This window comes from Zea mays, chromosome 9 (assembly GCF_902167145.1).
Source record: "Zea mays cultivar B73 chromosome 9, Zm-B73-REFERENCE-NAM-5.0, whole genome shotgun sequence".
Taxonomy (NCBI): Eukaryota; Viridiplantae; Streptophyta; class Magnoliopsida; order Poales; family Poaceae; genus Zea; species Zea mays.
Window position 1 is genome coordinate 145,298,050 of NC_050104.1, and position 14,509 is coordinate 145,312,558.

Genomic DNA, 14,509 nt, shown 5'->3' on the forward strand with positions numbered 1-14,509 from the left:
GAAGGGGGCGGGGCGCTTGCCGGGGGAGGGGCGGGGCGAGACGGCGCGCCGGCGTCGAGCAGGGGGCGGCGCGGGCGGCCTCCGGTGGTCGCGGCCGCCGTGGAGCAGGGGCGGCGCGGACGGGCTCCGGTGGGCGCGACCACCGTGGAGCAGGGGCGGCGTGCAAGGTCCGGTTGGCGCGGGCGTCGGCGAGCGTCGGCGGCGCGAGGGGCAGAGGGATAGAAGGCCGACGGCGCGGTTTGAAAATTTTGGTTGAAACTCGGGCGGCTCAGAATATAAGGGGTCGGCGCCATAGATCTTGACGCCGACCCCTTGGTACGAATTTTGCAGACGCGGGGGCGGCGGCGCAGATGCCAGGAGGTCGGCGCCAAGATCTATGGCGCCGACCCCCTGACACGTCGGCTGCCAGGTCAGATTGTCCGGCGTCAATAGTATTGGCGCCGGCACACACATGCTCGGCGCCAATGATGACGGCGCCGAGCTAAGGGTCCATTTTTTGAAATGAAACTGCCAGAGGCATAAATGTGGGAAAAAAACTCGAAAAGGGCCAAATTGCAAAAAAGTTGGTACAGGTAAGCTGTAACCTGTAACTCGTCTTACTCAATATTCGTTCTAGGCCTTGAGCGAGACGGTCTGTGTTGAACCCTCTGCCTCCCTTGGCCAAGTTCAAAGTTGAGATGATGTTGTGAATGGCAGAAAGGAGAGTAGATAATTTAAGCGCCGACGTGTACGTGTTTATATAGGGGTGGCAAATGGCAATTACCGTAGCCTTAATTTACAAATTTAAAAATAAAGAAGACTTGATTTGGTTGTTATATCTTTCTATCTTTATGTAAACCAAATCAAATATATCTCTTACCTTTGGAAAGTATAACCAATCATGTTTATACAGAGAAGATCATATGAGATTGCAATATAAGTTATACTATTTTACAACCCCTACAACCACACCTTTCCTAGTTTTTAAAAATTTCCGACTTTCTTATGGTGATAGTTTTCATGGACCCGTTGACGACTTGATCTTCTGTAAGCACGGAATGAACGGCAAACAATTTTCTGGCCACTTGTTTTTTGATAAAGTGGTAATCAACTTTGTCAGCATTCAGAGAAAGGCGTATCCCTCGCTACTACCAAGACGCCCTCAAGGATCCTTGCCAGGGGACTGATCTCAAACCTCACAGTAGAAGGGTCATTGTGATTGTGACTTCATATCCAGGCCGCTCACTAAACTACATGATGTAGCATATGGAGTTAAGCCCCTGTGTGCCCTGGAGCAATTACGAGTCTACTCCCCAAGACTTTGTATGCTCGAGGGCGATGCAATTACGAGTCTACAGATGTAGGCGAGCAAGCGATGCCCCTCGACGTGTGAGTAGCGACGGCGATGCACGAGGAACGAGGTTTGAGCGGCGTCACGGAAGGCGCGAGGTGCAAGTAGCAACGATCGCGCATGACATCCTCCGATCCGGTGCAGTTCGAGCATCCCGAGTGACGACCTACATCTGTGCTTATGTCGTCGACGACGTCCTCCGGCGACTACCTCCTCCGATTCGTGTTTTCTTTTCTATTATTGTGTTTTATGTCTACCACATATATTATTTACGCTAAAAATGTACGATTTTATGTTTCAACACGTAGTTCGTATATCAGTTTAATACATGCATATTTTGTGTATGCATATTGGAAAGACATATCTTTGATTTATGCTCTTCGTAATTATCATAAAAAATCAAATCAAATCATTTATGTTCGTAAATGCCAGATTTGTACGTCTACCATAAAATTATCCCTAATTTCCGCATGTTTGTAATTCTCATAAAAAATCAAATCAAATCACTTATGTTCGTAAATACCAGATTTTTAGGTATGCTATAAAACTGTCCCTAATTTTTGTTGGCGTTCTTAGTTGGACTGATATTAGGTTTTTTTATCAATTATGCTGCACAATGTAAGTATTTATGTGACGTTGTATAAGAATTTATGTTCTGTGTGACTCATGTCATCCAATTTTTAGCGCACGTGCACTAGAAAGAAAATACAATCCAAAATTTGTAATTACAACTCACTAGAGCTATTAACCTCACACATTGACTCGATATTTACGCTTATAACTGAGAGATTTTATGCTCAAAACTTAAGATTTTTACGCTCGAACATATAGATGTGTCCACCACTGAACATGCCAGATATTTTACGCAGTGTACCACATTGTATAAATACTTACATCATGTAGCATAATTTGTATAAAATATATCATAAACTGGTCTAACAAGCCTAATTGTATGGTTGTTGGAGCGATCCTATATTTATGAAGAATTAAAATATTTAAATAAGTTTTTTGTTTCTAGTCTATTTTTTCCATCCACATTCATTTAAATGATAATAAATATAGACATGCATGTAAACTACATTTATACTTTACTTAATAAATATGTAATTAGTAAAAAACGAATTATATTTTGAGACGACGAGTTAATGGCATGTACAGATATTACTAATACTGAGATTCAAATAACATGTCCAAATGAAAATATCATATGAAAGGTATAGGAGACGCATGGACAACTATTCCTAATGTTGGATAGGAATAAAGGTTCTAACATACATTCATATAACATGTCCAGATAAAAAGTTTCTAGCTGAATATATATAGTCCTTATTACTATTAAGTTCTATATATAGAAAGCAATAACGGCTCAGTAGATTAATCCAAACACCAAAACTTCGCAAACTAGGAGAGAACGAACGCAGCAGCTAGCGACTAGCTTGTTACCATATCCCTAAACACAAGCGCATCCAGAAGCTCATCCGCGCAATCAGAACCTCATCAACTGGCATTTACACTAGGAGGCCGAGGCTCGAGCATGAATCCTGGGTGCAGTGCCTCATGATCCTCAGCCTTAGGCTTGGTTGCTTGCAACAGCTGGACACACTCGTCGACCTTAACCGACAACATCTCCGACGAGCAAAGCAACGTGACCACTTCAGAGTTGTCAAGCTCCAAGAGCATCCCAGTGATTTTGCTCGCGAGTTCGGGCTGCAACGACCAAGTGGCACATTTGACAAGTTAATTCAAAACCCGGCCGCCCTTTCTTATGAATGAAAAAAAAACTCTATCTATCCAAAAATAATAATCATCATAATAGACTAGAGAAAAGGCCAAATTTTATAGATTTTGACCAATAATTAGTGAATATGTATGAAAGTTTAGATCATAAATAAAGTTTACGTCCACATATTTGTGTCAAAACTATCTCTAAGATGATATTGATTTTTAGCGATCGACTTTATGTTATAAGAAAAATTAATGGTCAAAAACTTTTGTATGATTTTTTTCTCTCGTCTAATATGATTAACATTTTTCGATTACTAACGGTAGAAAAAGGATTTACGTGATGCCTATTGTTACTAACGGTAGAAAGAGGACTACCTGATGCCTCTCAACAAGAGGATAGAGCCTGTTCCCAAGCAAGTTCTTTTGTTCCGCGGGTGGAGCGGAGGCCAAATAGTTGCTAAAAGAATCATTCATTGTTGAAACCGGGTCACTTTGATGGATGGCCAAGCTGTTGGCCATAACATCATTTGAGAAGTACTTCGGATGATTGAATCGCTGCAAAAGCTCCAACGTATAAGGTTGTCTAGTGAAAAGGATATAAACAAAAAACAAATATGACTCACAGTAACAAAATCATGAATAAAGCTGCCATATTCATAGCCATCGCAAAACACACACACACACACTGGGGACATATTTGGTGGAAATGCTTTATGTGCAAGCATAGATCACAAAGTAAACCATGCAATAGATGGATGTACTTTCCAATGTTCACGTCATTAATTGAACAGGATAAACATGTTCACCTGTCGAGGCAAAGACATGAATTCTTTAGCTGGCTGTGGATGTGTCATATAGTTCATTGTATGAACTGCATGAGGAAGAGGCATCATATTCCCACCCATCCTTCCTCGGTTGCTTCTGTAATGCCTTGGCGAATTTGGCATCTACAATAACATGGTGAATAAGAGTTTACAGATAAAGCACCAGACAATATGAAATTTTTGATTAAAATCAGGCAAGGAAGGTACGTACCACGGGTGAATGTATTTGCTGGAGATTTGGTGCTGGGGGGAACATACTTGGTCTCCATTCATGACTAAGGCCCATGGGTGGATACACAAAACCATGTCTTGGAGGACCTTGAGGGATATGGGTACTTGGATGGGCAAAATAAACTTGTGGATATCCAGTGGGGATCATAGAGTTCGCAGGTCCAACCATTCTTGCAAGCTGAGCGAAATGTTGCTGCAACTTGGCTTTTCTCTCCTCTTTTCTTTGGAAAATAGCAACATACAATGGTTTCCCAAAAAACATAACACCTGCTTAACCAAATTAAAGTAAACATGTTATTAATCTAAATGTGACAAATGATTGTACCTTTTAAATTTTTTAAAAAAACATGAAAATACCTCGCATGTTGTTTACAGCGCTCTTTGCCTCCTCAGGGGTACTATAGCATACAAATCCAAAGCCTCTACTGATTCCCTTGTCATCACGCATGACTTTTGCTGATGTGATATTACCAAATTCAACAAAGCGAGCACGAAGAGCATCATCATCAACCTCGTCATGAATGTTTTTTATATATACATTTGATTCCTGTCAATAATACATATATACTTAGTCAATGAAAAATGTGACACTACCAAGCGCAAATTTGAATTTATGAGATAGGGTTAGATCAGATCATATCAGTGCGTCTTACATTGCACCTAGTCATTATTTCGTTTCTCTTTTCCTCATGTAAGCGTTGCAAATATTGTTTCCTTTCCTCCTTCTTTTGAGCCCTCGCCACGTATAAGGCTTTTGATCCTTAAAAAATAGGACAAGAGAAACACAAATATGTACCAATAAGATTTTGTTTAACGGAATTTTATCCTATTTAATATAAATTAACATTACTTTAGGAATGAACATACCAAGTAGCATCCCATTCATGGTGCTCTGTGCTTTAATAGCACTCTCAGGGTTTTGGAAACTGACAAACCCAAACCCCAAAGATGACCCATCGGGTCTCTTCATAATCTTCACGCTGACTATCGAACCAAACTGAGAGAACTTCAATTTAACAAGTTCCTCTGTTATGTCATCATCTAGATGCTTCATATATAAGTTAGTAAACTTATCATCATTATTTGCAGATCGTTCACTTTTCTTAATGAACGTAGCTACATGCCTGCACAGTTTGTCGAGAAAATTGTATATGTAAAACATATTATAAATAATTATAATTAATACAAATGGCATGAACATACAATTTTCTGTCATTGAAAAGGGAGCCATTGAGGTTCCCAATTGCTTCATCTGCTGACTCCTGTGATGTAAATTGAACAAACCCATATCCTCTACTGGTCCCATCCTCATTTTTTGCAACTTTGCATGACAAAACGTCTCCAAACTTGGAGAACAATTCTTGAAGGCTGGCATTGTCAACAGAACTACTAAGGTTCTGTGAATTTCATACAAGACAACCAATTAGTACTTATGAATAATATATATAGTTATACACATGGAGGAGATATATGCTTGTGTGTTGTGAGGATATTGCAACTATACCTTAACAAAAATGTTACCAACGCCACTTCTCCGGGCATCTGGATCCCGATTGGACCACATTACCCTTATGGGCTTATCCAAAACCAAGCTATGATTCAACTTATCAAGAGCCACCACAGCTGATAAATGTTAGCAACCTAGTTAGAATCTTACTATGTGACCCCTCCATGAAGAAATTTAATTACTCAACAAATACCTTAAGATATTGCCTATAATGATTTTAAAAATGTGGATAACAAAGTACATGAAAGCAGCACACACTGGATAATAATAATGAAAATAAAGACCATTTCTTATCAAGAGAATAAAAAACTTGTCATATAATAATTATGAAAATAACCAGCCATAACATTATTATTGTTTAAATAGCACAAAATAAAATGTATTGTTCAAGACCATCAGACGAGATATATGGTCGAAAATTACGCAAATAATCAACAGAGCAGTTTAATAATAATTTTTGAACTGGTTCAAGTGTCGTATCCGTGAATCTAGAATGCTTATTATGGTAGTATAAGTCCATATATATATCACGAAAGACAATGAGAAAGCAATAATGCCTAGACCGAGCTGAAATCTTTGTATGTATGCATGCAGGACGCATGAGACCTTCCTAGTTCCTACCCGTCTATGGTGGCAGATCTACTACTAATCCCAATCTCCAAACAAAAGAATTCGAAATATGGCAATAACCAGTATGCATGCACGGAAAAAAATTGCTGCGGGTGCCCGGCCGCGGCCGGATCAAGCGCGATCGACAAGTATGAGATGAGAAAGCATGTACCGTCGGCGCGAGAGAAATAATTCACGTATCCATATCGGAGAGATCTGCTTGTGGCGTTGTCACGGCAAACACGCACGGACGTGACAGTGCCGATCTTGCTGAAAGCTTCGAAGAGGTGTTCTTCCGCCACGTCCTCGTGCAGATCGCCCACGTACAGCGCGGGTACTGCAGCTGCGGCCGGCTGCGCCTCATCAGCGGCCGCCGCCACCGCGGCCGTGGGCGCAGAGTCCTCCTGGCTGTCATCAGCGGCCGCCGCCGAGGCGTGCGCGGACGCAGGCGCTTCCATCTCCGACGCCGGCATATTGAAAGATAGCAACAAGCAGACCTGGAGGCTGGAGCCGAGAGGGGCGCGAGACAAGGAACGGTGGGGAGGCGAAACCGGCGAGCTGGTTTCGGCGACACGACGGTTTCTGCGAGGACTAGGGCCAAGAGACGCCACAGGTAGGCCGCCGCCGCCTTTTAATCTGCGGAGAGCGCGTCGGGTGCGGGAAACCGTTCGCGCGCTGGCTGGCCGCCCGTTCATCGCGGTGGCCCGAACGCCTCACACTTTTGCCTGCGTGATGGGCTCACAAGTAGAGATGGCCAAACGGGCCGTCCGGCCCGGCCCACCCCGGGCCTGGTGAAGCCCAGTCTATTTTAGGCCCGGTCCGTTAGTTACGGTTAGAAAACTGGGCCGGACCGTCTAAGCCGTGGGCTTGTTTTTCTGTCTGAGCCTGGCCCGATGCGGGCCTAAACGGCCTGGGTCGGCCCGTTAAGCACCAAAAAACTGGGCCAAAACGGGCTAAACCGTATGGTAAGCACGGTTTAGTGCAAAAAAACGGGCTTGACGGGCTTAGAGGTAAATGGGCCGTGTCGGGCTAGCCCACCGTGCTTAGTTTCCTGTCTGAGCCCGACCCGCTTATTCGTGTCGGGTCGGCCTGGGCCTATATAAAAGCGGATCGGACCGGGCTCGTACCGGGCCAAAAAACGTGCTTCAGACCGGGATTTCGTGCTTCGTGCTTTCTGTACATCTATACTCAGAAGTGGGCTTCGGCTACGCTCCACGAGAGAGGGTGCTCTCTAGCAATGAGAAATATTACGGCTCTGCCCTCAACACCGTTTTTTTTGCAATTTGGCCCTTTTCAGGTTTTATTTTCACAAATATGTCTACGGCTCTGCCCTCAACACCGTCTTTTTTTTGCAATTTGGCCCTTTTCAGGTTTTATAAATATGTCTTTTATAGTTTCAATTCAGAAAATAGACCCTTAGGTTGACGCCAACCTAACATGTGTCAGCGCCAAAGCAATTGACGCCTAGATCTCGGCTCGACGCCGACGTGGATATGAGTATATGACGTGGCCCTTAGGTAGGCGCCGCCAAAGCAATTGGCGCCTAGGTAGGCGCCTAGGTACCGCACTACAACCGCTAGTTCTTTGTATCACATTCATCTAGTTATTTATCTTCTTCCAAATGACAAACATCAACCTAAATCAGCGACTTGGATCCATTGTTCCTCGGCGACAAGGTAATCTCCCTCCCTTTTTTTCCTTTTTTTGGTTGACCCATTTGTCTCTGATTAATAGGGTTAGGGTTTTTGAATCATTTATAATCGTCATATTATCGATTTGTCGGATGTCTAGGCGTGGTAAATCTGCTAAACAAAGGTAAGCGTGGTATAAAATATAATAACTAATATTTCTGATTCTTATAAAACTTATCAAAATTTAGGAAGAGTCCTTTGACCGGAACTACCTTCGACCCGCTGCCTTTGCCAAGGGGTGCTCCAGTGACTATTTGTTTTTGTGGTGATCCTTACAAGGTTGACAAGTTCGAGGATCATGACACCTATCGACATAGGTATTGGATATGTGCTAACTATGCATTTGAGCCAATGATTGCCCAACACCAGATGAATTTAATGGTGAGGATAATTTGTTAAATAGTTATCAGTTTTCATACGAAGTGATGCATGTTTTATTTTTGGTACTAACCATTGCATGCTTTGTAAACTCCTCCACCGTTTGAGCAGTGGATTGACACAAAAATCTCTCAGAAAGACAAGAAATGGTTGGAAAATCTTAAGAAGTGAGTTGCAGAGGACAAGGAGAGGATAGAAAAAAGACGAGAGGAGTTTGCGGGCGAGCAACAACATGTAGAAGAGGAGGAAATGAGGCATGTTGCTGAATGCAAGGAGGAGAAGGAGAAGAAGCTTGAGCGTGCACGCTGTGCAAAGGAGGCAATGAGGAGAACCCCGATGCTTTTTGCAAGGGAACATGACCCCTGTGCACTCAATTTGTAGCCATAGTCCCTGAGGGTTTGCCTCATCCAAAGTAATTGCGCACAGCAATGGCCTGCGACAATGTACTCGGCTTCGGCGGTAGAAAGAGCTACTAAGTTTTATTTCTTTGAAGCCCAAGACACCAGGGATGTACTCTTCCTATCAATTTTACACCCTGATGTGCTCTTCCTATCAATTTTACACCCTGCCCAATCAGCATCTGAATATCCTATTAAATCAAAAGTAGATCCCTTGGGGTACCAAAGACCAAACTTAGGAGTGTAAACTAAATATCTCATGATTCTTTTCACGGCCGTAAGGTGAACTTCCTTAGGATCGGCTTGGAACCTTGCACACATGCATACAGAAAGCATAATATCCGGTCGAGATGCACATAAATAGAGTAAAGATCCTATCATCGATCGGTATACCTTTTGATCTATGGACTTACCTCCTGTGTCGAGGTTGAGATGCCCATTTGTTCCCATGGGTGTCTTGATGGGCTTGGCATCCTTCATTCTAAACTTGGTAAGAATGTCTTGAATGTACTTTGTTTGGCTGATGAAGGTGCCCTCTTGGAGTTGCTTGACTTGAAATCCTAGGAAATACTTTAACTCTCCCATCATAGACATCTCGAATTTTTGAATCATGATCCTACTAAACTCTTCACAAGTAGATTTGTTAGTAGACCTAAATATGATATCATCAACTTAAATTTGGCAGACAAACAAATCTTTTCCAATAGTTTTAGTAAAGAGAGTAGGATCGACTTTACCGACTTTGAAGCCATTAGTGATAAGGAAATCTCTTAGGCATTCATACCATGCTCTTGGGGCTTGCTTGAGCCCATAAAGCGCCTTTGAGAGCTTATAAACATGGATAGGGTACTCACTATCTTCAAAGCCGGGAGGTTGCTCAACATAGACCTCTTCCTTGATTGGTCCATTGAGGAAGGCACTTTTCATGTCCATTTGATAGAGCTTAAAGGCATGGTAAGTAGCATAGGCAAGTAATATACGAATTGAATCAAGCCTAGCTACGGATGCATAGGTTTCACCGAAATCCAAACCTTCGACTTGTGAGTAACCCTTGGCCACAAGTCGGGCTTTGTTCCTTGTCACCACACCATGCTCATCTTGCTTGTTGCGGAATACCCATTTGGTACCTACAACATTTTGGTTAGGACATGGAACTAAATGCCATACCTCATTCCTCGTGAAGTTGTTGAGCTCCTCTTGCATTGCCAACACCCAATCCGAATCTCTTAATGCATCCTCCACTAGAGGGCACAAAAGAGTAATGTTCACAAAAATGAGCGACTCGAGATCGAGTAGTTACCCCCTTATGAATGTCACCAAGAATTGAGTTCATAGGGTGATCTCTTTGAATCGTTTGGTGGACTCTTGGGTGTGGCGATCTTTGACCCTGAAATTCTTCCTTGTCTTGATCATTGTTATCCCCCTTGATCATTGTCCTCCTCTTGAGGTGGCTCGTCTTCTGTCACACTCGGTTTTAGAAGGTAAACCGAATGCGAACCATGTACGTGCCAGGATCAGCAATTCACGTACACAGCGGTTACATAACATGGACATCATCACACAGTGCTCAAATAGTATTAAAAAGGGGAAATAGTCGATTAAATCATGATGTCTGAGACATCCACATAGTCTTTACAATAAATCAAAGTGCGGAAAAGAAACGTAGATAAACGCGTCCTTCACAGGCAGGCGACTGGGGGTTGCCGCTAACCCACGCCTAGAACTCGTCGTAGTCTTGGAACTCCTGGAAGTCTCCTTCCACAGCTTCATCTTCGCCTGAGCAGTGGTTGCAGTGCTGACAACCTGGGGATGGGGGGTTTGGTGTGTAGAGCAAGGGTGAGTACACATCAACATACTCAGCAAGTATCCTGTTTGGCTGTAATGGACTAGCTTTATGTGGGGGTAAGTCAAGCAGTTGCTTTTAGTTGGTCAGATTATTATTTACTAGTAGAAAGCCAGGTTTTAACATTAACCCAAGTTATTAGCCCGATGTACCCTTTCCAAACGGAAATAATACCACTTACCAGCACCATAGTCATAACCAAAACCATCAGTCTCATTGCCACCTGTAAACCAAAATGTCTCTGATCAAGTACCACTAATCACTGGAGCTCCCTTGGCCGCTCATAACCGCGAGCACGACTGATATATCAGTTTTCAAACACTCTGCAGAGGTTGTGCACTTTACCCACAAGCCGTGATTCCCTTTCTGCCCGGAGATCATGACTCTCCATTGATCACTACCAAGGTGACCTAGCAGGGCATCACTACGTAGCCTTTACAAAGATTCCCCGGGGCTGTAGCCACCCGTTAGGTTTCCTAAATGCACTGCACTCCTCCCCAAGGGGCGAACCAAAACTTGGCAGAGCGAGTCGCATACACCGAGCCCCATTGACGGCACAACGGCTAAGCAAACTACACCCCAGATCCTCTAATTATTCAGCTAAGGGCATCCCATTCCACCCTCATGGTTGCACTGTTTTCCCGGGCGGTCATCCAAAGAACAGGTCCTTCCGGAGAGGCACTCGAGAAACCGCTCGAGCCCCCTTGAAGACCACAAGTATAACATCATAATAAGAGAGTGGAAAAACAGCGTATCATAGATAATCTCATCATGTTCATTGATTAGAGTTAAGCAATAGCATAAAGCTAAACAATAATAATCCAACCCAAATAGGTAAACAAGGATATGGATAACAAAAGCTAGTCAATCCTTAAGTATAAATGTGTAATGCGGGAGGTGAATTAAAGAATGAATAGGACAGAGATAGGTCAAGGGACACTTGCCTCCACCAACCGACTGCTGCTCAGGGGCTTCTCCTGCTAGTTCCTCGGGCTCTTCAACCAGATCGTTCTCTATGCGATTGCGAACATACATACATCCATCCATTGAAATTAGGAAACCAACAGTACACCATACAAGAGAACAAGTAGATTAAACATGCATAGAATATGACATGCGATATTGCATTTACCATGGTTAGAAAGAAACGGGGAAAGGTCTCGCAGGGGTTAAAGCTTATGCTCGAGGCGCATTACGGGTAGACGAACAACTAAATGCTACGTGCTCTAGTTCTACTTAGCTTCAATGATAAGAATTAGCTACATGCACTAATGGAAACGTGACCACTTTTAGTAGATTAACATTAAATGAGATAGACGATTAGCTATATAAATTAACTATCGTAACCAATCTCTAAGTTGAGTTTCCTATTTTATTAACATGAGCAATGTGATTAGCACGCATAAAATATAGGGGGGGTAAACGGGGACGTCTGGGGGTAGACGAGGGCACGGCGAGCCGTGCCAAGGCACTGCGCACTACGCAAGCACGCGCGCAAGGCCGCACGCACACACCACGAACTAGCCGTGCGCACGTCGGGGCCGCGCGCTAGCCGAGCTCAAGGTCGCGCGCCATAGGCACGCTGGGCCGAGCTCGAGGCCGCGCCGGGGCCGTCACGACGCGAGCAAGGAACGCCGGGGCGGGCGGGCGAGCACGGCGCACGGGCGGGGCGAAGCACGGCCAGAGCCGGGACGAGGGCGGCTGGGGTCGGGGCGGCACGACCGGGCGCGGCCGGGACGGGGGCCGGGCACGGGGCGGCGTGGCCGGGGCCGAGGCAGGGCCGGGCGGTGCGCACGGGGCTAGGGCGGCCGGGGCCGGGGCGGCGGCGCCATGGACGGAGCCAAGGCGGGCGCGGGCGGCGCAGGGGCGGCTCGCCGGGGAGCGGCGCGGACGGGGCGGGTCGCCGAGGCGGGGGCGGGGGCGGGCGCGGGGTGGCTCGCCGGGGAGCGGCGCCGGCGGGCGGGGAAGGGGGAGGGAGGGGAGGGGGCCTCACCGTGGCGAGGGAGGGCGGCGTGGCGGCGACAGTTAGGGTAGGGGAGAGGGAGAGAGAATGACGGGCGGGGCCCGCGGGGAGGGGAATTTTTGGGGGGGAGGGGAGGGGCGGCTGGGCCGCTTTGGGTCCAAATGGGGCGCGGGGTGGGGGGGGGGGCTGGGCCGGCCGGGGCGGCCCACGGCGGGGGAGGGAAGGGGGAGGGGGGGCGCGGCTGGGCCGGGCGCGAGGGGGAGGGGGCGGCTGGGCCAAAAATGGGGAAGGAGGGGGGAGAGAGAAGAAAAAGGTTTTCCTTTTTCTAAAAATCTATTTTCTCTAGATGAATGCATTTACATTTTAAACAATCAAAAAGTATGCATGGTTCGACATGGTGCATCACACAAAATAAGGTATTTTAGGGTTTTGCTTTACATGGGATCTCAAGCTGAATCCCGCTATAACTTTGGAAAAGATCAAGGTTTAGCGAGGAGAAAAGGGAAAAGGAAAGAGTAACGCCTGAATTTGGTGAGGGAAAAGAAGAAAAAAATTCTACCCCCAAATTCAGGGCGTTACAAACCTATCCCCCTTAAAAGAATCTCGCCCTCGAGATTCAGGGTTGGCTAGCAAAGAGCTCTGGTGTAGGAAACGGGTGACGCCTAAGAGGGGGGGGGGTGAATTAGGACTTCCAAAACTTTTACTAAACTAGGCCACAATTAAATCCCTAGAGCAAAACCTTTGCAAGTAATCAAACTAGAGTGTGCAAACTAGGTTTTGTCTAAGTGTTGCTATCTCTACCGCAAAGGTTAAGTTTCAATCTACACTAAACAAGTATGACTACAAGATTGAAACTTAAATGCTTAATATAAATATGGAAAGTAAAGAGCTAGGTAGAGAAGCAAACTCTCGTGGATGACGCCGGTATTTTTACCGAGGTATCCGGAACCACGCAAGGTCCCGACTAATCCTCGTTGGTGCCCCTACGCAAAGGGAAGCCCACGCGAGGGCCAAGCACCTCGGTCGAGTAACTCCGTAGAGAGCCGCGGGCCTTCTCCACGCGCAAGTGGTGCTCCGCTTCCGGCTCCTCTCGGACGCTCCCCGCCGTCTCCACTATCGAGCTTCCGGCCGAAACGCCGCGGGCCTCGTTCCCTCTGGTACACGGTGGCGGCCGTGACACAAACGCGGTTGTCACGGTCTCGCAAGACTCTCGCCCCACTCGGTACAATTACAACGACTCACGCAAGAGCCGAGGGGTTGTGTGGTTTTACAAAACTCACTCAACTAACTAGGATTCACCTAGAGCAAGCGCTAATGCGGTCTAACTAACCTAAGCACTTCACAAAGCACCTACGCTAATCACCGAGTGATTCTATTAAGCACTTGGGTGTTTGAGCACTTGGAAATGTCTACAATATGCCTTGGTATGTTTCTTGGGCTCCCACACATCCAAATGGCCGGTTGGGTGAAGTATATATAGGCCCCAACTCAAATATAGCCGTTGGAAAGCAGTTCTGCAGCTTTCTGCGGCGCACCGGACAGGTGCACCGGACTGTCCGGTGGTGCACCGGACATCCCACGTATACTAGCCGTTAAAAGTAGCCGTTTGAGCTTCCGAAGATGGCGCACCGGACATGGCGCACCGGACGGTCCGGTGTGCACCGGACAGCCCATGTCCGCTTGTCGTATTTTGGCCGTAACTTTTAGCTCCGAACTCCGATTTCGATGATCTTGTACTTTTTGGAAAGCTTATGAAATTCTCTACATCCCAGAGTTGAAGCCATATCAGTTTGAGCAAATTTGGCACACCGGACAGGCCAGTGTGCACCGGACATCCCATATGCTACTGCAGTTTTTCAGCAATTCCGACTTCGTATTATGGGCATAACTTTTAGCTCCGAACTCCGATTTTGATGATCTTGGACTTTTTGGAAAGCTTATAAAATTGTCTACATCTCAGAGTTGAAGCCATGTCAGTTTGAACAGATTTGATGTTGTGAAACACTTCCA

General features: G+C 45.7%; 1 protein-coding gene across 1 annotated transcript; it reads right to left on the minus strand.

The window, feature by feature from the left end:
• Positions 1-2,472: 2,472 nt before the first annotated feature.
• On the minus strand, positions 2,473-6,935 carry LOC103639307 (polyadenylate-binding protein 7). Its single transcript, XM_008662072.2, has 10 exons — positions 6,399-6,935; positions 5,615-5,733; positions 5,314-5,507; positions 4,978-5,234; positions 4,764-4,870; positions 4,468-4,657; positions 4,091-4,377; positions 3,862-4,002; positions 3,431-3,610; positions 2,473-3,037 (listed from the first exon to the last, which is right to left on the minus strand). The coding sequence occupies exons 1-10, from the start codon at positions 6,919-6,921 to the stop codon at positions 2,828-2,830; spliced, it is 2,208 nt and encodes a 735-aa protein (XP_008660294.1). The 5' UTR covers positions 6,922-6,935; the 3' UTR covers positions 2,473-2,827.
• Positions 6,936-14,509: the final 7,574 nt, after the last annotated feature.